The sequence below is a fragment of the Salmo trutta genome, chromosome 13 (assembly GCF_901001165.1).
Source record: "Salmo trutta chromosome 13, fSalTru1.1, whole genome shotgun sequence".
NCBI lineage: Eukaryota > Metazoa > Chordata > Actinopteri > Salmoniformes > Salmonidae > Salmo > Salmo trutta.
Genome location: NC_042969.1, coordinates 25,795,447 through 25,819,097, shown reverse-complemented (window position 1 = coordinate 25,819,097; position 23,651 = coordinate 25,795,447). Strand labels below are relative to the sequence as shown.

The window sequence follows — 23,651 nt, the reverse complement described above, 5'->3', positions numbered from 1 at the left end:
AACAAGACGTGGTTGGTACACTGCTTGGCAAAATAAAGGGTAAATTTAAGCAGAAGCATCAATAGAAATCTCTGCAGCTAAAGAGTAGCAAAACTCTGAATTCTCTGTTCAGCCACAATCCGTCTTTATTTCACGGTGTAAGTTAACATTAAGACTTGATCATGTTGGACCATCATCCCCACCTCCTATTCTTACTCAATCCTATCCTAATGCATCAGCCACTAATAGCTAACTAATGCTTACTAGGTACTATTGGAAACATTGCTGTGTGCTCATTTGGATATGGTCCTTTCAGAGCCTCGCCAAGCCGTAATGTTAAATAAAATGACATTCGACATTACTCTCGGTTCCTCTGGTTAAACCAACTTCTCAACACGTTGGTAGTGGGTTCACATTTCTAGTAGAGGTCGACCAATTATGATTTTAACGGCCGATACCGATTATTGGAGGACCAAAAAAAAGCAGTTTCCGATTAAAGTTCAACTACAACAATACTAAATGAACACTTATTTTAACTTAATATAATACATCAATAAAATCCATTTAGTCTCAAATAAATAATGTAACATTCAATTTGGTTTAAATAATGCAAAAACACAGTGTTGGAGAAGAAAGTAAAAGTGCAATATGTGCCATGTAAGAAAGCTAACGTTTAAGTTCCTTGCTCAGAACATGAGAACATGTGAAAGCTGGTGGTTCCTTCTAACATGAGTCTTCAATATTCACAGTTAAGTTTTAGGTTGTAGTTATTATAGGACTATTTCTCTCTATACCATTTGTGTTTCATATACCTTTGACTATTGGATGTTCTTATAGGCACTATAGTATTGCCAGCCTAATCTCGGGAGTTGATAGGCTTGAAGTCACAAACGGCGTAATGCTTGAAGCACAGCGAAGAGCTGCTGGCAAACGCAGGAAAGTGCTGTTTAAATGAATGCTTACGAGCCTGCTGCTGCCTACCTCCGCTCAGTCAGACTCCTCTATCAAATCATAGACTTAATTATAATATAATAACACACAGAAATATGAGCCTTAGGTCATTATATGGTCAAATCCGGAAACTATCATTTCGAAACCAAAACGTTTATTCTTTCAGTGAAATACGGAACCGTTCTGTATTTTATCTAACGGGTGGCATCCCTAAGTCTAAATATTGCTGTTACATTGCACAACCTTCAATGTTATGTCATAATTATGTACAATTCTGGCAAATTAATTACGGTCTTTGTTAGGAAGAAATGGTCTTCACACAGTTCGCAACGAGCCAGGCGGCCAAACTGCTGCATATACCCTGACTCAGCTTGCACAGAACACAAGAAGTGACACAATTTCCCTAGTTAAAAAAAATTCATGTTAGCAGGCAATATTAACTAAATATGCAGGTTTAAAAATATTTACTTGTGTATTGATTTTAAAGAAAGGCATTGATGTTTATGGTTAGGTACATTGGTGCAACAACAGTGCTTTTTTTGCAAATGCGCTTGTTAAATCATCACCCGTTTGGAGAAGTAGGCTGTGATTCGATGATAAATGAACACGCACCGCACTGATTATATGAAACGCAGGACCAGCTAGATAAACTAGTAATATCATCAACCATGAGTAGTTAACTAGTGATTATGTTAAGATTGATTGTTTTTTATAAGATAAGTTTAATGCTAGCTAGCAACCTACCTTGGCTCCTTGCTGCACTCGCGTAACAGGTAGTCAAGCCTGCCACGCAGTCTCCTCGTGGAGTGCAATGTAATTGGCGTCCAAAAATGCCAATTACCGATTGTCATAAAAAGTTGAATCTGTCAACTTCTAATTTCTAGCACTTGAAGCATACGCACAACCATGTAAATAGTGATGCATGCACACTAGCAGAGGTCATGCACACTAGCCGAGGTCATGCACACTAGCCGAGGTCATGCACACTAGCCGAGGTCATGCACACTAGCCGAGGTCATGCACACTAGCCGAGGTCATGCACACTAGCCGAGGTCATGCACACTAGCCGAGGTCATGGCTGTGCGAATGCTTCAGGTGACAAAACCTTAATCCACTAGCAACATATTGAAAAAAGTTAGTTTAACAACACTTTCTTGTGGATATATCATCTAAACCTCAGAGCATCATAAGGACCAACCCCGCAGACAACCAGTAGAGTAGATTCAAGTTGTATTCAACATTCCAGCTTGTAGAGGGCCTGAAAGGACCTAAATTAAACACTGGGTTCTCCCAGACAGTGGATCTGCTTGCTATATCACCTGTCTGGTCCAACAGACTAACCTCTATGGTGCCTAAGCCAACCCTATACCCTTTCTGATTGCTCCTTAAGCCAGTTGTGTCCTAGCCATCTAGGCTACAGTTTACTCTCCTGGTTGGGGAGATGTACTTCTTCAGTGGTACTCTCTCTGTGACATCAGCATAAGGCAGTAGCCATACAGACAGTAAAGACCCTTCTTCTGGGAGGACCTCAGCACAGTACCAATGCTGGCTGCCAGGTAACAGATGGCAGCCACTCCATACAGACAGCGCCACTGTCTGCCATGATACTGAACCTCTTCCATATCAATGAGAACATACTGTATGGAAAGACTTGTCTCAAGACACTAAACCCAAAGCATGCCAATGTCTGAGTGCAGCTACATTTCTGTGTTTCTATAGAGAGCCAGACAGCACTGCAGGGAGCACAAACCCAGGTAGTCGGGCGCTATAGCCTAGTCAGACATATCCCAAAAAAGAAAGGCCTTCAATTTGCTTTGCTTCAGACTGACAGTGCCCGACTCCACAGTGAGCCCTCTACAGGATATTGTGAATAACTTAAACTCCCTTAGTGTGGCGAGAAGTGGGAGGTTGGTTGAGCTCTTCACTAACATAGTCAGCGAAGAAGATCAGTTTATATCTCCTGGATGGCTTCAATCAATCCCTACATAAGAACCACATGATGGTAATGCCAGTGATGGGGTGACCTGCCAACCACCTTGGTAATTCATTTGCATTAACACTAGTGAGCTCCTCCTCAATGACCCATCCCTACCCAACATGTGACAGGTCAGAGGGCAGCATGGACCTTGCTATGGCGCTGCTCAGAAATGATCAGAAGGGAAGAGGCGGGGCCTCCTGAGTGGCGCAGCAGCCTAAGGTCCATCACTACAGCCTGGGGTTCAATCCCAGTGTCACAACCGGCAGTGACCGGGAGTTCCATAGGGCGGCGCACAATTGGCCCAGGGTCATCCGGGTTTGGCCGGAGGGGCTTTACTTGGCTCATCGACTCCCTGCGGACGTCTTGAGATCTGTATATACTGGAAGAGGCGAAGCGAGAGAGTTCACTCCAGTCAAAATCTGTCCACAATAAGCAGACCGCCTGTCTTCCCGCCTTTGGAACAACAACTCCTATTGTTAGGGTGGGGACCTGGCCATCTTGTCAGTATATACAGATCTCTGATATGATATAACATTTTCATCACAATACCAGAGGGGGTAGACAAGATAGTAATGCCTTTCTGCATGACTTACTGCAAATACATGACAATATATCACTGTAGAGCCAAAGTGTAGGCTACAAAATCCCAGCCATGAAGTAAGCAGTTCAATGCTCAAGCGAGGCTAATAGCTGCAAGAGACGAGTGTATTGATAAATCTAAATTGCCTGAGAACAATCTCCTGCTGTATGAATGAAAGGAGTGGTGTGTAAAGTAAACAGCATGTTGGTTAAACGCAGGGCCAGGGAGGACAGCAAACATCTCTGGCCCTGTCCCAAATGGCACCATGTTCCCTTTATAGTGCGCTACTTTTGACAAGGGCCACCATGCTCTCCTCCATGGACCCTGGTCAAAAGTGCACTATAAAGGGAACACTGGGCCTTTCTTCCCCTCCAATCATGTGAGACCCTCCATCACACTGCTTCAACAGATTCAGTAATCCTATCCAACATGGGCTGAACAAGGTGGGGGAGGTTGGGTCAGACTTCCCACGTTGTTCCTTTCTGTAATCAACATTTCAATAATACCATTTCTGATTGGTTTCTGCCTGGTGGGTATAATAAGTGCCAGTCATTAGGGCTAATGCTATCTTCGATAAGGGGCTTGTGATTAACCATCCATGCAGTAACACACAGCAGCTTGTTAAATACAGTAACACACAGCAGCTTGTTAAATACAATAACACACAGCAGCTTGTTAAATACAGTAACACACAGCATCTTGTTAAATACAGTAACACACAGCAGCTTGTTAAATACAGTAACACACAGCAGCTTGTTAAATACAGTAATACACATGTAATTGTGATCTCATTACCAGGGGATAGCTTTTGTTTGCCAGTAGGGAAAGTTATTTGAAAGGCTATCTTCACCATGTAAAATGTAAATGAGAAATGTTGTTTGGGGTGTGAGCAGACGTGGTGCTTAGTGAATGACAATGTAGTGATCTCAACTACATACTCCTTGCGTGCTCTCTCCTCATTTCCTTAAACCCCATTGGAGAAGGTCAGAGGGGAGGGACCTCTGGCTTTCTCATCCAATGGGTTCTGCAAAGGAGACGAGGATCGAGGAGTATGCAATTGAAATCTTTTCCATGTTTCTTACACCAAGTGAAAGGAAGCTGCCGATCTCACAAGCTCTTCCTGAGAAAAGGTAGGCCTATTCTAGGACTGCCAACTCCACACAAATGATGATTGTGCAGCATTATATTTGGGGTTTTAACCACCAAACACTAACCTTCTTTAAGGGCCTTGTCCACATTGTGTGATACCACCACTCTTCTTGTCTGCGCAGACTCCAAAAGTGGCACAGTGAACCTTCCCTGCAAACATAACACAAGTACAAAGGATGGAGTCCCAGCCGAAGGTCAATAACGCTCTCTCAGCCCATTGCATGCATACAAACAAGATCATTGACAAAGGACATAATCTAACAACCTCAAAACAGAAATTCATAAATAATGGAATAGTTGAATGGGCAGTGATGTCCAACCCAGACAGGGAAGTGACTGAGGTAGTATTGAGCAACAAGGATGTTTCTAAACATAACACCCACACAGTGTCATGCAGGAGATACAAGACTGAGATAAACACTGCCTATGCTTTAAAGGTCTGGCAGACTGTTGAAGCTATAGGCTATAACACAACATGATAATGTGTCATCACACAGGACTGAAGAGCACAATAATGAATGCTTATAGAGGTCTACCGTATTGAATTTAAAATGTCTCACTGACACACAACTCAGTGGTCATAACAAGGATGACATGGAGAACAATGAAAAGGCCCATGACATGAACATGAATAAAAACTATTCAGGATGCTTACCATTAATTTGTTAAACAAGTCCAACAGGTAAGTAGACTGTCTCTTTGAAGTTTCAAATCGGCTGATTTTAGGAGGACCCTTTTTAACGAGGAGACCAAAGCTTCCCAACAAGAAGCAGAACAATGCAAAGGAGATATAAATAAAAAGCTTCAGAAAAAATGACGTTATGGTGAGCCCCCCATATCCAAACTGAAAAAGTAATGCTGCGGCGATTCCCAAGCAGATGACCGGCAAGAAACGAAAAGAGGAACCGATGGAGGCGGCGCTAGACATGGGGGCATCGGTGCTGCTGCTGCTCCTGCCAGCAAAATGCATGCTGCTGTCAATGACATCTCCTCAACACCGACAAGAGAACAGGCTTTGTGTTCCTCGCAGTTGGATCTTCATTCAAACGCATTTACCATATTTTGGGAGAGACGGCACCCAAATATTGACATGGGATATTGGACCTTAGAGATGAAAAAAAAAAACATTCCCTTGCTGTTGTTAGCCTCCTATGTCCATGTAAAGGTCTGGGCATTGACGTCATCCTATGAACCTAGCTAGTCTATGTTTCTCGTGCCATCAGATTTGCATCGCAAAGCAAGCAAGTTTCCGGTGTTCCATGTAAACAATATCTCACACCTAGCTAGCTGGGTTGGTAAGCTAGATACCAAATGCAAGAAAGCAGCGAGCATGTAAGTTCATTACAGTTCAATTACCTAACTAGCTAGCTAGCTACTTAGCTGGCCAGCTAACGTTACGTTTACAACTCGACAAAATCCGAAAGGTGGATAAGGCTTCTTTGGCTAAATAGCTAACGTTACATTATATAGCCAACAGGCTCTGTCCGCAGCTAACGTTAGCAAGCTAGCTAATTGCTAACAAACTTCATCAGCAATTAGCTAGCTAGCTAGCAGCTAACTATGTGCAGGTAAATGCAAGCTAGCTTTAGTTAGCTAACTAGCTTACGTGCTACCTGAAACAGACCTTTCTCGATATTTTATCTCTAAAGAAAATAAATAGCAAAATGCCTCTGGTTGGAAAATTCGTATTCCTGAGTATGCATCGACAGCTGATAATGACACCTGTGTAGGCGAGGCGATGGCAGGCCGTTTTGTTATCGATTGCCCTCTATCTTCAGCTGAGTGTCTTGTTTCCTGTTATTAACTTGACTGACACATTTCTTTCAACACGTGAAATCTGCCGACCAATCAACGTGGCGGTGTCAACCGCACAAACCAAATCAGGGGTGTATTCATTACGTTCTGTTGTTAAATGTTTTGTCTGTTGAAAAACGTTTTGCAACAGAAACCGTTAACTCCAACCGCTCTTCAGCGTGACATAAACGCTGTTGGGTTCCTCAACGGAAGTTCTAGTTCATTTAAATGTTATGGATTCTACAGTTTGCCTTTCCAATCTGCACATCAATAAATTACCAATTATACCATGCTCTAAATTGGAGTTAACTTCTTCCAGCCATTTATTTTATTTAATATTTTGTTGGGGGCGAGACACAACTGAACTACAACTTCCGTTTAAGAACAAAACGGAACTCAACAGCGTTTGGAGTTAACTGTTGCAAAACGTTTTGCAACAGACCAAACGTTTTGCAACAAACGAAACATTTTGCAAAACAATCGGCATAATGAACCCCAGGGGTGTATTCATTAGTCCAAACAGTTTAAAATTAAAACAAGTTTCTATACAACAAATTCTGGTAGTTTTACAACAGAATCGACGTAACGAATAGCCCCCAGGAGAAGTTGTCAGAACAATCAGTCAGTGACCTTTCAACATTCCACAAGGTTAAACAAAGTGAAAAAGGGGATAATCATTAAGATATTATAAGGGGATCATACACTTTTGTCTTTTAATTATATATAATTATTATAATTATATATAATTATATTATATATTATTATACCATTCAAATGCAATTTTGTCTGGGTCCAATAATTTTGGGCATGGAAAAATATTGTGAAGCACTATCATTCCACCATTACTGTAAAAATATTAAGGACTTTTTCTGAAATTCCAATGCAAAAATGTTACAGTATTCTACTGCCACTATGTGTTCATCTCCAAGACAACCATTTCTACAGACAAGGGGATTCAATTAAAGGATTGCATTTATTTTTATTGTCAATTCACACAAGCTTCAACTGAAACTTGACTACTGCTTTTAACCCAACCCCTCTGAATTGGAGACGTGCGGGGGGCTGCCACATTAGGTGTCCAGGGAGCTGTTGTTATCTTGCTCGTGGACAATGTCTGCTCGGGGATTTGAACTAGGAACCTTACAGATAACTGGCCTTTTGGTACACACAGTATCATAATAATCATCAATTTACCCAAATATCCAGGCTCATAGTCCAACTGAATAAAAATAACTTTCATAATGCATGGTAAAAAAATTATACTTGAACTTAGTATTGTGATGTAGACACAGAGAAGACACAGAGAAGAAAAATGTGATGTTTTTACATTGTTCACAAAACTGCTACATTCCTACCCACTTAATTGCTTTGAGAGCTCACACACTAAACTATTGAATACTTTGATTTATATTTCAGTTATTACTACAGCCACTAGATGGTGCAATGTATTCAGACTTTGCATGATTCACCAGAGATACAGTGCCTTCAGAAAGTATTCATAACCGTTGACTTATTCCACATTTTGTTACAGCCTGAATTCTAAATGGATTGAAGATACATTTTACCCCTCACCCATCTACACACAATACCCCATAATGACAAAGTGAAAACATGTTTGTAGAAATGTTTGCAAATTTATTGATAATGAAATACAGAAATCTCATTTGCATAAGTATTCACACCCCTGTCAATACTTTGTAGAAGCACCTTTGGTGGCGATTACAGCTTTGAGTTGTCTTGGGTACGTCTGTATCAGCTTTGCACATCTGGATTTGGGGATTTTCTCCTATTCTTCCTTGCAGATTTCCTCAAGCTCTGTTAAATTAGATGGGGAACAGCAGTGAACAGCAATCTTCAAGCCTTTCCACAGATTTTCAATGGGATTCAAGTCTGGACCACTCAAGGACTTTAACATTCTTGTTCTGAAGCCATTCCAACATTGCTTTGGCTGTATGCTTGGGGTCATAAATCTTCGCCCCTAGTCTAAGGTCATGTGCAGTCAAGCAGGTTCTCATCAAGGATTTGCCTCCATTCATTGTTCCCTTTATCCTTACCAGTCTCCCAGTCCCTGACACTGAAAAGCATCCCCATAGCATGATGCTGTCACTACCATGCTTCACGGTAGGGATGGTGTTAGATGGGTAATGAGCTGTGCCTGGTTTTTATCCAGACAAAGCACTTCGGATTCAAGCCCAAGTAACATTTATGTCTCATCAGACCAGAATCTTTTGCCTCATGGTCTAACATTTTCACAGGCCTTTTGCAAACTCCAGAACTTTCTCAGGACTGGCTTCTGTCTGGCCCCTCTCCCATAAAGCCCCAGATAGGTAAAGTGCTGTAGAGACTGTTGTCCCTCTGCCAGATTCTCCCATCTCAGCCAAGGAACTCTGTAGTTCTCTTGGAGTGGTTATTGGGTTCTTGGTCACCTCCCTGAGCCATGTCCTTCTTGCCTGGTTGCTCAGTTTGGTTCGACGGCCAGCTCTGGGTAGTTCCATATTTTTTTCCACTTGATGGAGAACACTGTGCACTTGGAAACTTTCAACACTCTAGAAATTGTTTTATACCCTTCCCCAGATATACGCCTCAACACAATTCAATCTCGGCGATCTGTGGACAGTTCCCTGGACTTAATGGTATAGTTTTTGCTCTGACATACATGGTCAACTTTGGGACCTTATATAGACAGGTGTGTTTCTAAATCACATCCAAAGAATTGAATTGGTCACAGGTGGACTCCAATCAAGTTGTAGTGATATCTCAAGGATGATGATCAAAGGAAATTGGATGCACCTCAGCTCAGTTGGTAGTGTCAAAGCAAAGGGTTGTGAATACTTATGCAAATGTAATATATTTCTGTATTTCATTTTCAATAAATTTGCAAACATTTGTAATAACATGTTTTCACTTTGTCATTATGGGGTATTGTGTGTAGATGGCTGAGAAAATGAATATATTTAATACATTTTGAATTCAGGCTGTACATAACAAAATGTGGTATGTCAAGGGGTTTGAATACTTTCTGAAGGCACTGTAACTACAGTATTGTCATGAACTTGACCATTTGCCCAGAGCCTATTCAACCAAACCAAGGACATGAATGAAACAAAATGAAAATGTAATAGTTGTATTTTATATACCGCTTTTCATTCAAACAAAAGTGCATGTAGTCCTTGGGCTGGACAATGCATTTTAAGATCTGCAGATGTCTGATGGTCCAGTCCTTTAGCATTGCCAATTCATAATGCTTGGCATTTGCGTGCTGTTATTTACTCTGTCTGGATTATCCTGTGGAGTGGTTGAGACTGTTTACTCTGGGATTGATTAATGACCTATCTGGTGTGTGGTTGTCACAGCAACCCGGGCACCAATTGGCTGTGTGTTCAGGCGCAAACAGGAAGTTGAGAGGCTAAGAACAGCAACCGAAACTAAAAGGCAGCCAGAGCATGAGCCAAAGCAGGCCCATTTGGTGTGCTGCTGAAGCCAGAGCTCCCCCCTATAGAATGTGAAAGGATTGTTAAGAGGAAACCAGGTTTAACAAAAAAAAAAAAAGCAAGAAGAAAAACCCCTCAATATTCAGTTCTCAATCACTAGTATTTGTAGACTTTTAAGAGCCATTATGCAATAGCTGGAATATCACTGCATTCATGCCTGTTGAAACAAGTAATACTGTGAGTCAACATACAGAGGCAAAACACTCACTGTTGGCACCATTTTCTTTACAAATCTTCCAGAGTTGAGAAAGGACAGCAGGAAAAGAACAGTGAAACAAATTTCTTGAATCCAACAGCTGAACAAACAACTACATAAACGTTTCACACATGGTCAGAAAACAGACATTGCTGACCTCTGGTAATCTGTCACTTGAAAAACCATCTACTACACTGTAGTACCACAAGATTACAAAACAAGATTTTTATTAAGATTTGCATGTTGATCCACAGGATTAAGAGTTGGCCATGAATGTGTGACACACTCAAACGTGTGTAAATGGATTTAGTAACTAATTTAAAACATACCATTACATTTAGACACACATAAGCAACAAGCCTATACAAATTCACACACGAGATGTCACAAATGCTTGTTGACTTGTTGATAAAAATGTTTTTTTTTCTTCATAATGTGTCATGTAAATAACAATAATAAAAACAAATCTAACAAAGAATCAAATCTTTCATTGAGTAAAAAATATACAAATCAAATAAATTGTCCACCTTAGATTAAAATGTCCCTTTATATAAAAATATATATATAAGCGTGCTTAAAAGGCATCAAGATAAATGACCAGGTGCATTTACTCACTTCATCCTTCTAACCAATGGATGGCATCACCTTGAAGGTCAAAGACAAGGTTGGAAAGTTAGATCAGCAAGGCCTCTTAAGGCCTTTCCCAGGCTTCAGCCTTGCTGTCAGTGTAAACACACAGCCAGGGTGGCCACACACATCCCCATCAGTGTTTTCCATAAGGTGCAGAAGCGGTATGCCATTACGCAGACATATCAGTATATACATTATTAACAGTGGGTGGAGAGTGGGAGATATGCCCAACAGTTTGTAGATTCATCCCCTCACTCCCATCTTATCTAAAAGGCCCTGAGATCTTTGCAGGTTCAGTTTGGGCATCGATTCATATTCTACAGCTCACAGAGCCCCTATACTGAATGTCCAATTGACATAGTCCAAGTCATTCCTATGAGTAGGCACTCTGGTCGAACAACAAGCCCAGCAGTGATCAATGCTTTTCAACGCCAAGCCTGCCACTGACTGGCCTGTATCTGGTCTTGAGTCACTGCACTGCCAGGGCTTCAGCAGGTCTTGACAGAGGAGACGTCTGATGTCTTCATGATAACGCTGGCTCTGGTCTCGGCAGCAGAGGCCTGGCTGGAGGAAGCCTCCTCTGAGGGAGGGTGCTGGGCTGCTGGCATGTCCCTGGTCCAGGGGCTGTTGCTGTAGCTAATGAGGGGCATGGGGTCCCTGGTGCTGGTCACTTTGAAGTTGGTTACCTTTCCACCAGTGACAAAGGTGGCCATGCTGGGTAGTGAGCACGAGGGCACTCTCAGCACAGAGGAAGTGAAACTTGATTCCCACAGCCCGCCACGAAGATCCTGCAAGTCACACAGAAGGTAGGTTTAACTCAGCCAACGCCATAACCATTCACACACTAATTTCAGGATATACATGAATATAGAGTTGGCTACTAGCATATTTCTCAACATGTATAGTGGTCTGTTTGCAGAATCTTCATAAATAATTTAAAGTACGAGAAGAAGGAATTTCATTGACATAGCAAGTCTAGCAAAACGTGGTCGAAACACATTGACATTCACATATATTGTCATGTTTATGAGCACTGTCAAACTTGTTCTTAATACTTTCTAACATGCTTGTCCTCCTGCTGTTGAGCTCTGCATGATTCAGCTATACTAAGGGACCTCATACTAAAAAGGGACCTCATCTCTCCACCCAGGGCTTCATTGGGCACAGAAAACAGCCTGGTGTTATACTAGTTCTCTGTTCCTCCAGTGGGCATGTCAATATGTATTCCAACAACACAAAGGCAACATTTAAGATATAAATAATGCATTCTGTAACGATATGCATGTGCTTGATTTGTGATCGGCCATGCTTTGTAACGGTATGCATGTGCTTGATTTGTGATCGGCCATGCTTTGTAACGGTATGCATGTGCTTGATTTGTGATCGGCCATGCTTTGCAACGGTATGCATGTGCTTGATTTGCTATTGGCCTTGTTTTGTAACGGTATGTACAGTGCCTTCAGAAATGATTCACACACCTTGACTTTTTCAGGCCAAATTTAAAATGGATTCAATTGAGATTTTTTTTTTGTGTCACTGGCCAACACACAATACCCCATAATATGAAAGTGGAATGTTTTTTTCCAAAAGTTTAACAATTAAAAGCTGAAATGTCTTGAGTCAACAAGTATTCAACCCCTTTATGGCAAGCCTAAATAAGTTCAGGAGTAAAGATTTGCTTAACAAGTCACATAATAAGTTGCATGGACTCACTCAGTGCGCAATAATAGAGATTAACATGATTTTTTAATGACTACCTCATCTCTGTACCCCACACATCCACTTATCTGTAAGGTCCCCCAGTCAAGCAGTGAATTTCAAACAGATTCAACCACAAAAACCAGGGAGGTTTTCCAATGCCTTGCAAAGGGCACCTATTGGTAGACATTAAATATCCTTTTGAGCATGGTGCAGTTATTAATTACACTTTGGATGGCGTATAAATACACCCAGTCACTACAAAGAGAGGCGTCCTTCCTAACTCAGTTACCGGAGAGGAAGGAAACTACTCAGGGATTTCACCATGGAGGCCGATAGTGACTTTAAAACAGTTACAGAGTTTAATGGCTATGATAAGAGAAAACTGAGGATGGATCAACATTGTAGTTACTCCACAACACTATCCTAATTGACAGAGTGAAAAGGAGGAAGCCTGTACAGAATAAAATATTTAAAAACGTGCATCCTGTTTGCAACAACGCACTAAAGTAATACTGCAAAAAATGTGGCAAAGAAATTAACTTTTTGTCCTGAATACAAAGTGTTATGTTTGTGTCAAACACAACACAGCACATTACCGAGTACCACTCTCCATATTTTCAAGCATTGTGGTGGCTGCATTATGTTATGAGTATGCTTGTAATTGTTAAGGACTGGAGAGTTTTTCAGGATAAAAAATAAACGGAATGGAGCTAAGCACAGGCAAAATCCTAGTTGAAAACCTGGTAGTGTGCTTTCCACCAGACACTGGGAGATGAATTCACCTTCCAGCAGGACAATAACCTAAAACAAAAGGCCAAACCTACAATGGAGTTGCTTACCAAGGAATGGCCGAGACACAGTTTTGACTTAAATCTGCTTGAAAATCTATGGCAAGCCCTGAAAATGGTTGTCTAGCAATTAACCACAACCAATTTGACAGAACTTGAAGATTTTTTTTAAGAAAGAAACTTGGCAAATGTTGCACAATCCAGGTGTGGAAAGCTCTTACAAACTTACCCAGAAAGACTCACAGCTGTAATCGCTGCCAAAGGTGCTTCAACAAAATATTGACTCAGGTGTATGAATACATATGTAAGAAATATTTCTGTATTTAATTTTCCCCAAAAAACACAAAACATTTCTAAATACAACTTTTGACTTTGTCATTATGGGGTACTGTGTGTAGATGGATGAGGGATATATATTTAATAAAAATTGTATTCAGGCCAACAACAAAATGTAGAACAGGTGAAGGGGTATGAATACTTTCCAATTACAAATACTTACCAATCACAAATCAAACACACTGTTCGTGTTTGATTTGTGATTGGGCTTGTTTTGAGGACAATTCAAGATATTAAATTAGGGTGAATCATTAGCCATGGGAAACAAGTGAATCCAGTATTCACCAGAGAGCTGCCTTCTGTTGTTTTGTCTTTCTTTACATCAGAGCACTCTAGAACAGGAACTGACAATATAAGCTAGAGGTAGTGGTACAGGTAGAAGTAGAGTGACAGTATTACCATGCTACAGTTACTGTACTCAGCTGTTAAGCAGTAGAACTGGCTAATGTCATGAATTCAAAATGGTGGGCTTCAAGTTAAGGCTTGTTTATCAGATGTTTCAGCTGTATGTGTCTGTGTTCCCAGGCAGGCTCAGCCATGCCGCTCAGCCCTATTGGAATAAGCGAATGTTGCTAGCGAAGTGCCCTTCCCTTGCCTTAGCGAACAGGCCAGCTACAATGGCACCATAAACAGGCCATCTACAGTGGCACCATAAAACAAAGCTATCGCTCCGTGTTACAAGCGCTCCTTAAAGGTGCTGAAAATTAACGACCACTTATCGTGGAAATTTTGCTGATATCTTTCATTAAGATAAATAACCTATAGGGCCCTACTAGAGAAATGTTAAGTTTGGCACGGGATAAGTTTGCTAATATTGCTGATTGTTGATGGGACAATTGATAGCTACAACATTCAAAGTAACATCAGTAGTTTTAAGGGTAATATAAAAGAGTAACTGGTGCATTCATGTTATGAACTTAGTGTTCAATTTATCTTTATCGAGATAATTCACTAAATTTATCATGATATGGATTTTAAATCAGTATTGGCCAGCTCTAATGCACAGGCTTAAAATCAAAGGCTTCTGTGTACCTTTACAATCTTACAAAATAATCTGTCTGTCTTGAGTGATTACTAAGTTACCAGGACAACCAGTTTTAAATAATGTGCTTTGCTTCTGATACAGATATGTATTCTATTGTTCAGAGTCCTTTAGTGTGTACACAGACTGGTATAATACGTGTAGACAGAGCTCAGGCCTTACCTCCTTGGAGTCCTCTTCACTGTGCACACTGTCTGGGTCACTCTCTGTTAAGCAGACCAGGAAGAAGAAGCATGAAACACAGTCAGGGATTTCCAGACTAACAGGTTAGAGAGGGATGATGATCTGCTACCATCAGTGACACACTCTCGGCAGCCGCTAAACAATCATTGATCGTTTAATGCTTCACCAAATACTAAACATGCAGGACTAGTAGTTGTACTGTGTACAGTATGTCACTTTACAACACGTTAACTTACTCTACAGTAATAACAGAAGCAGGTTGGATGACAGTAGAGATGTAGCCATCTTTATGATGACACACTGGCCTTGAGCTTGCAACAGCAAAGCCATAAACCCTAATATACATTAAGAAATACAACACAGTACTACACTACCTGGCTCAAATAAAGGTTCAAAGGTTTCCATTTTACCTAGTATTTTGAAATGGAGCTGATACTGTCCCTTTGAAGCCACAAGCATTGAATGGTGTTGAAAATCTAGTAATTAATACCTCCAATCACCAAATAAATGATTCACCTATCAGTCTTATTTGATTGTAGATCTCATTCAACTCTAGCTTAACTTTGATGTGGCTGACAAGGATTCTACCACTCTATTAAAACCTATGATGGGTACTGATGTGACTTGCAGGTCTTCTGCAAGAAAGATTATAGCTGCCAGTGTCCTCACTGTGGGTGGAGGAGTTGAAGGCACAATTCTACATGCCAATTGGGATACCAAATTCAAGGGCAAGCACCCATGTCTGTTGTGTTAAGGCATGGGTTGGGATGGGAGTGTTTAGGGGGTGGGGGGTGGACTGACCTCCATACGAGGACACAGGGGAGATCTGGAGTGGGTACGGATGGCTGGAGCTGACTGACTGCTCCTCATTCTCCGTGGTCACCTCGATGGTCTGGCAGACACAAGGCAGGTCGTCGACGATCAACTGGTCGTACCCAGGACTGTGACTGCTCTGATGAAGATATTCTGAGGAAGAGAGGATGATCCCTGGTTATTAAACGGTCATCCAGAGGAAAGACACGCGTACGCACACAAGCACTCTACACACACATACAACAATATTACAATGTATGTTGGTATTATACATTTTGTATTGTAGATATGTTGTGGTGTAATAATGTTATATGATGTACTGTTTTATATTTTGTTTTAAATGTAATGTAAGTGTCTTAATGTGTTTGGACCCCAGGAAGAGTAGCTGCTGCCTTGGCAGAACTAATGGGGATCCATAATAAACAAGGAAGAGTAGCTGCTGCCTCGGCAGAACTAACGGGGATCCATAAGAAATACCAGGAAGAGTAGCTGCTGCCTCGGCAGAACTAACGGGGATCCATAAGAAATACCAGGAAGAGTAGCCGGTGCCTTGGTAGTGACTAATGTGGATCCATAATAGAGGTCGACCAATTAATCCCAGTTTTCATAACAGTCGGTAATCAGCATTTTTGGACTCCGATTATGGCCGATTACATTGCACTCCACGAGGAGACTGCGTGGCAGGCTTGACTACCTGTTACGCGAGTGCAGCAAGGAGCCAAGGTAGGTTGCTAGCTAGCATTAAACTTATCTTATAAAAAACAATCAATCAATCTTAACATAATCACTAGTTAACTACACATGGTTGATGATATTACTAGTTTATCTAGCTGGTCCTGCGTTTCATATAATCAGTGCGGTGCGTGTTCATTTATCATCGAATCACAGCCTACTTCTCCAAACGGGTGATGATTTAACAAGCGCATTCGCGAAAAAAGCACTGTTGTTGCACCAATGTACCTAACCATAAACATCAACGCCTTTCTTAAAATCAATACACAAGTATATATTTTTAAACCTGCATATTTAGTTAATATTGCCTGCTAACATGAATTTATTTTAGCTAGGGAAATTGTGTCACTTCTCTTGTGTTCTGTGCAAGCTGAGTCAGGGTATATGCAGCAGTTTGGCCGCCTGGCTCGTTGCGAACTGTGTGAAGACCCTTTCTTCCTAACAAAGACCGTAATTAATTTGCCAGAATTGTACATAATTATGACATAACATTGAAGGTTGTGCAATGTAACAGGAATATTTAGATTTATGGATGCCACCCGTTAGATAAAATACGGAACGGTTCCGTATTTCACTGAAAGAATAAACGTTTTGGTTTCGAAATGATAGTTTCCGGATTTGACCATATAATGACCTAAGGCTCATATTTCTGTGTGTTATTATATTATAATTAAGTCTATGATTTGATAGAGGAGTCTGACTGAGCGGAGGTAGGCAGCAGCAGGCTCGTAAGCATTCATTTAAACAGCACTTTCCTGCGTTTGCCAGCAGCTCTTCGCTGTGCTTCAAGCATTACGCCGTTTGTGACTTCAAGCCTATCAACTCCCGAGATTAGGCTGGCAATACTATAGTGCCTATAAGAACATCCAATAGTCAAAGGTATATGAAACACAAATGGTATAAAGAGAAATAGTCCTATAATAACTACAACCTAAAACTTCTTACCTGGGAATATTGAAGACTCATGTTAAAAGGAACCACCAGCTTTCACATGTTCTCATGTTCTGAGCAAGGAACTTAAACGTTAGCTTTCTTACATGGCACATATTGTACTTTTATTTTCTTCTCCAACACTGTGTTTTTGCATTATTTAAACCAAATTGAATGTTACATTATTTATTTGAGACTAAATGGATTTTATTGATGTATTATATTAAGTTAAAATAAAAGTGTTCATTCATTCAGTATTGTTGTAATTGTCATTATTACATAATTTTGAGAGATTATATATATATATATATATATCTATATCGATCGAAATAAAAAAAATACAAAATTGAAGGAAGATTATGAAGACTAAATAAACAAAATACTCGAGAGAATAAATACTCGAGAGAGAGAGAATAAATACGAGAGAGAGAGAGAGAGAGAGAGAGAGAGAGAGAGAGAGAGAGAGAGAGAGAGAGAGAGAGAGAGCGAGAGAGAGAGATCGGCCGATTAATCGATATCGGCTTTTTTTGGTCCTCCAATAATCGGTTTTGGTGTTGTAAAATCATAATCAGTAGACCTCTAATCCTTAAAAAACCCCAGGAAGAGTAGCTGCTACCTTGGCAGAACTAATGGGGATCCTTAATAAACCCCAAGAAGAGTAGCTGCTGCCTTCGCAGGAACTAATGGGGATCCCTAATAAATACAAATACACAAACAAAACAAGATGTATGCATACAAAACATTAGTAAGAGCATAATTAACTACTATAGCTGTGCAGTCTTGCATGTTTACCACACACCTTCAAAATCAACATCAATTACATTGATTGAGGTATGTTGTAGACACAAGGTGGTCACAAATGGCATCGTGTTCCCTGTAAAGTGCACTACTTTTGACCAGAGCCCTATGGAAAGTGATCAAAAGAAGTGAAGTATATAGGGATTAGTGTGCAATTGGGGACACAAAAAAACACACTGATGCCAGCTATTACCTGTGCAGTCTGTAAAGTAATCCTCTTTCACCTCCTCCTTCACCTCCACCTTCACCACCGGCCCACGATGGTCTCCAACAGACCCATTCATGCTCTCCATGGCTGGGAACCCAGGCTCCACCTGCTGCTCGGGTGACAGAGATAGAGGGGTGTGGGCATCTCTCTCCATCCTCATTGAAGGTCTGTTATCCATGCTCATCCCATTTTACATGCAAATGATTCATTTAAAATAATAGTTTGAATGTGAAATTGATTATAGACTTACACACGGAGGTGTTGTGTCAACATAACATTTTGATGATGGTTATTACCTTGTTCTTTCCTCCTTTCTCAGTCCTCTTCTTTCCTAGAAAACACACACAGTGCATTGTTAATAGACAGTCCATTGTTACACACAATCTATCAGTGTGTCAAATGTGGATCAGTTTTCTACATGTTATTACATCATATACCAAATGAATACTCAGAGCACATATTACACATGAATTGAAGTTGAATGCAAAACTGGCCACATCATAATGCTTTAATACAGTCATAAGTGTGACCCTCTGAAAGCGGATATATCCTTCAGTCTGCCATTTATAATGTGACTACCTGGTTCTCCCTGTATATAGCCATGTCACTACCTGGTACTCCCTGTATATAGCCATGTTACTACCTGGTACTCCCTGTATATAGGCATGTTACTACCTGGTTCTCCCTGTATATAGCCATGTTACTACCTGGTACTCCCTGTATATAGCCATGTCACTACCTGGTACTCCCTGTATATAGCCATGTCACTACCTGGTACTCCCTGTATATAGCCATGTCACTACCTGGTTCTCCCTGTATATAGCCATGTCACTACCTGGTTCTCCCTGTATATAGCCATGTTACTACCTGGTACTCCCTGTATATAGCCATGTGACTACCTGGTACTCCCTGTATATAGCCATGTCACTACCTGGTACTCCCTGTATATAGCCATGTTACTACCTGGTACTCCCTGTATATAGCCATGTTACTACCTGGTACTCCCTGTATATAGCCATGTCACTACCTGGTACTCCCTGTATATAGCCATGTTACTACCTGGTACTCCCTGTATATAGCCATGTTACTACCTGGTACTTCCTGTATATAGCCATGTTACTACCTGGTACTTCCTGTATATAGCCATGTCACTACCTGGTTCTCCCTGTATATAGCCATGTTACTACCTGGTACTCCCTGTATATAGCCATGTTACTACCTGGTACTTCCTGTATATAGCCATGTTACTACCTGGTACTTCCTGTATATAGCCATGTCACTACCTGGTTCTCCCTGTATATAGCCATGTGACTACCTGGTACTCCCTGTATATAGCCATGTTACTACCTGGTACTTCCTGTATATAGCCATGTTACTACCTGGTACTCCCTGTATATAGCCATGTTACTACCTGGTACTCCCTGTATATAGCCATGTTACTACCTGGTTCTCCCTGTATATAGCCATGTCACTACCTGGTACTCCCTGTATATAGCCATGTCACTACCTGGTACTCCCTGTATATAGCCATGTTACTACCTGGTACTCCCTGTATATAGCCATGTCACTACCTGGTACTCCCTGTATATAGCCATGTTACTACCTGGTACTCCCTGTATATAGCCATGTCACTACCTGGTTCTCCCTGTATATAGCCATGTTACTACCTGGTACTTCCTGTATATAGCCATGTCACTACCTGGTACTCCCTGTATATAGCCATGTTACTACCTGGTACTTCCTGTATATAGCCATGTCACTACCTGGTTCTCCCTGTATATAGCCATGTGACTACCTGGTACTCCCTGTATATAGCCATGTCACTACCTGGTACTCCCTGTATATAGCCATGTCACTCCCTGGTACTTCCTGTATATAGCCATGTTACTACCTGGTACTTCCTGTATATAGCCATGTTAGTTTTACCTGTTATTGTTATTCACTGTATTTATTCCTTGCGTCACTATTTCCATTTATCTTAAACTCTACATTGGGGAAAAGGACCCGTCAGTAAGAATTTCACTGTTAGCCTAAACCTGTTGTTTACCAAGCAGTTCACTGTTAGTAAACCACAGGTGTAGACTAAGCACGTAACAAATAAAATGTGATTTGAATTCAACCACTGTTCTCGCTGAGCCAGAGACTGCGTTTACACAGGCAGCCCAATTCGGTCTTATTTTTCTTTTTTTTTTTTAAACTAAATTGGTCTTTTGACCAATCACATCAGATCTTTTCAGATATTTTTCAGAACTGATCTGATTGGTCAAAAAAACAATTAGTGAAAAAAAATATCAGAATTAGGCTGCCTGTCTACCTGCAGCCAGAGACTCAGAGAACCACTTGCCTTTCTTGGTCTGGCGCTCTGAAGCAGACAGCATCTTGTATACTCTGAAAGCGTTAGTCCCCTTCTTGATGCTCTTGTCTTTCACCTCCTCAATATCAGGCAGAGAGTTCATAGCACAGCGGAAATTGGCCTTCCATGTTTTCGGGTCTGGTTTGTCGATCCCTAGTTGGTATTTTCCTGATTAGACAAAATCACTTATTATGGGAAGGCCATACTGCTGCATCAACTTAAGTCATAGCACAACAGTAGCATTGGTCATGTAGAACTGTGTATTGTTGGCCATTATCATTTCACATGTTCATTACCGTACCTGTATGAATGGCCCAGTTCATAAATAAAGGAGCATCTTTCTCCAAATCCCAGCCATGCCTTGCAGCATGCATCCATGGAATCTGGAAGATCCTCTTCTCCTGCAGGTTCATCACAACAATGATTCAGACATACTTTATGACTTGGCTAACACATCATCAGCACATACATGTGTGGTTGCTGTTTCTACATACAGTACTTGCCAGTGAGGATTTAGAAAATATAACAAGCAAACAAAAACACACACAACTTAAAAACACAGAAGTTTGACAGAATATGGTTGACTGCTTAGATAGGAGTGTAAACCTGTTTGTGTGACGGAGGGGTTAAGTTGTTGGGTTTGGTAGCAAATTACTTGAGCAAAGACCGAAAACCTGGTACAGAATAATCTTAGAATGTGTTGATTTTCCATACTGAAGAAAACTGAATGTCTCAATAAAAGACACATTTCACTCACTCTATTAATCCATATCAGGCCAGGGATTAGGGAAGAGTTTATCTGTTCCACCAACCATGGCCGCATTCGCATCCTCTCCACGGGCATGGTCGCCTGCAGACACAGAGCAGGGAGGAGATAAACAGTAAATGTAATGAATTACCCCTTTCCTTAGCTTCCTGTAGACAGCAACAGGTCAGAAAATCTCTGTGGCAAAGAGGCCCATTAGGGGGATGACATCATTCCCTGAGCCCATCAGCAACATCTGATTTCATTCTCTTACTACAGAGCAGAAACCCAGCGCCACAACAAATATTTTACAGAGGGATTACAACAAAACGCGAAAAGGCGCAGTTGTGTTTTAGCACACGTCAAGCTTTACTTTGTTGATGTGTAATAAGGTGTTAATGGTTAAAGGTGCACATAAGCTTGTGATGACCATGCAACGGCAGCCAAGAATTCTCAAATCCACGTTACCCGATGGAGTTGAGCAGCGAGGCGCTGAGTTTTGGCAGTGTAGCCTACTTCCGACTACATCGAGTCAGTATCAGTCGATACTAGTAAAAATGTATTTTCTTTCATGCGTACCTTGTACTTGTTTGTCATGTGTGACTGTGTTCTTTTCTTTCAGTTGCTGCAATCCGAAGGTCTTGATAAAAACGTAATTCTATGTGACTGTCAAATTGCGCGGTGCAGGGCTGCTCCTACTTTAACAAACAATGGCTCTCTTGGCGGAGGTTGCGTAAAATGCTATTTTTCATAAACGAGTAATTGCAGCACCCAAAGAAAATAACCCAGTTACACAGGACAAACATACGTACAAGGTATGCATGAAATAATTGACATTTTTACCACCATCTACAGATACCGACTCGATGTAGTCGGAGGTAGGCTACACTCCGCCAAGTCATCTCATCGCCACCAAACTTCATCCGGTATCGTAGAGTTGAGAATTAGTGGCTACAGGTAGAGTAAGCAAGTAGTGATCAAAGTCCACTTCAACAAAATGCAACTAACTCCTAATCCAATATTCAGTAACAGGATATTAGAATGTTACTTTAATATATAATATATATATATATATATATATAATATATATATAAATATAATATATATATAAATATATATATATATATAATATATATATAAATATATATATATAATATATATATAAATATATATATATATATATATATATATATATGCATGCATCTTGGGTTTATCATACATATTCTGGTTTGCTTTAAAAATTAGGCAGTAAAATAACTTAGTTATCATTTAATAAACCCTGCAGTTGTAGCCTAGTAGTCATGCAATTTACCAAGCGTGTTCCAATTCCATTATACTACCCATTTCTGTCTTAGTCTGATAACATACACAACATAACATACAACTACCTGTAAATGTTTATACCGCAACAGTTGCCTGTAGACATTTTGGTGCGCAATGCGCCACAAAGAAACATTTCGCTCCGTCTTGTCAAGTCACGTTGTCGTCTAAACTGACAGCTGTGCTAATTCAAGTTCACGAGAAAGCTGCCAGACATATCAACCCAAAAGTGAAAATAAACTTCATTCCAAGTCGGTTGGCCAATGGATCAACATTCTATTACTTTCGATTAGGGTTTACAATGTCGCTTCGTGATTCTATAGATACATAACTTCAGCGATAATAACATGCGGAAACGTTACCTGCGATAAAGTGTTCTATTCAGCTTGATTAATCGACAGTCCTCTTTTCAGTTGCACAATATTCTCGTGTAGTTCGAGTTTCTGTATATCAAACGAAACGTGAATTTAGCCTATTTCAGTGTCCAGATCGAAAGCAAAACAAGTAAAGGAAGTGCTTGGCGTGGAAATCCCCTCCCGATTTGTTTGTCTCACGTCCCCTGAGCCTAGATGGCGTTGCACAGGGTTCTGGAGAGCACGGAAGTCTTCTCATTGGTCTACGCCTCTACAACGGACAGCTCAATTTCATTTTCACTTCCTCAACACCCATTTGGTTGGATTCCAGCTTGCCTTTTCTGCTTGAAACGAAACCAGTTTCTCTGTTTCCAAACTTGCTACAGTGCTTTTTGCATAGTTGATTTCTGACAATGTGGAAAGACCACTAGTGTACTGTAAACCCTACATACAATATCAGAAAACAATGTAATTTTTGCCCATTATTAATGAACTGTCTTTGTTATTTTAACTTGATGAAAGTAAAACCTCGTAGTTTCTGGTCAGTAATGTCAGAAAGGCAAAGCAGAGGCAGTGTGGTTTCCCTGGCCCCTAACACAGG

At 40.7% G+C, this 23,651-nt stretch overlaps 2 protein-coding genes across 5 annotated transcripts in view; both read right to left on the bottom strand.

Moving 5' to 3' along the window:
- Window positions 1-6,467, bottom strand: part of snx25 (sorting nexin 25) — a 50,757-nt gene extending 44,290 nt beyond the window's left edge. The window contains exons 1-2 of the mRNA XM_029771591.1: window positions 5,293-6,467; window positions 4,703-4,787 (exon numbers count right to left, since the gene is read on the bottom strand). Coding sequence (XP_029627451.1) covers window positions 4,703-4,787; window positions 5,293-5,607 — 400 coding nt within the window. The 5' untranslated portion in view covers window positions 5,608-6,467. The remainder of the gene's footprint in view (window positions 1-4,702; window positions 4,788-5,292) is intronic.
- A 3,663-nt stretch (window positions 6,468-10,130) lies between these two features.
- On the bottom strand, window positions 10,131-23,301 carry irf2b (interferon regulatory factor 2b). Of its 4 annotated transcripts, none has more exons than XM_029771586.1 (9): window positions 23,060-23,301; window positions 21,390-21,482; window positions 20,934-21,033; window positions 20,624-20,800; window positions 18,576-18,610; window positions 18,265-18,388; window positions 15,600-15,764; window positions 14,778-14,821; window positions 10,131-11,536 (listed from the first exon to the last, which is right to left on the bottom strand). In XM_029771586.1, exons 2-9 carry the CDS (start codon window positions 21,474-21,476, stop codon window positions 11,237-11,239), a joined length of 1,032 nt encoding a protein of 343 aa, XP_029627446.1. In that variant the 5' UTR covers window positions 21,477-21,482; window positions 23,060-23,301; the 3' UTR covers window positions 10,131-11,236. The 4 variants fall into 4 exon arrangements, with proteins under 4 accessions (XP_029627446.1, XP_029627447.1, XP_029627445.1 ...); XM_029771587.1 differs by lacking the exon at window positions 23,060-23,301 and adding an exon at window positions 22,766-23,035; XM_029771585.1 differs by lacking the exon at window positions 23,060-23,301 and adding an exon at window positions 21,957-22,303.
- Between the last annotated feature and the right edge of the window lie 350 nt (window positions 23,302-23,651).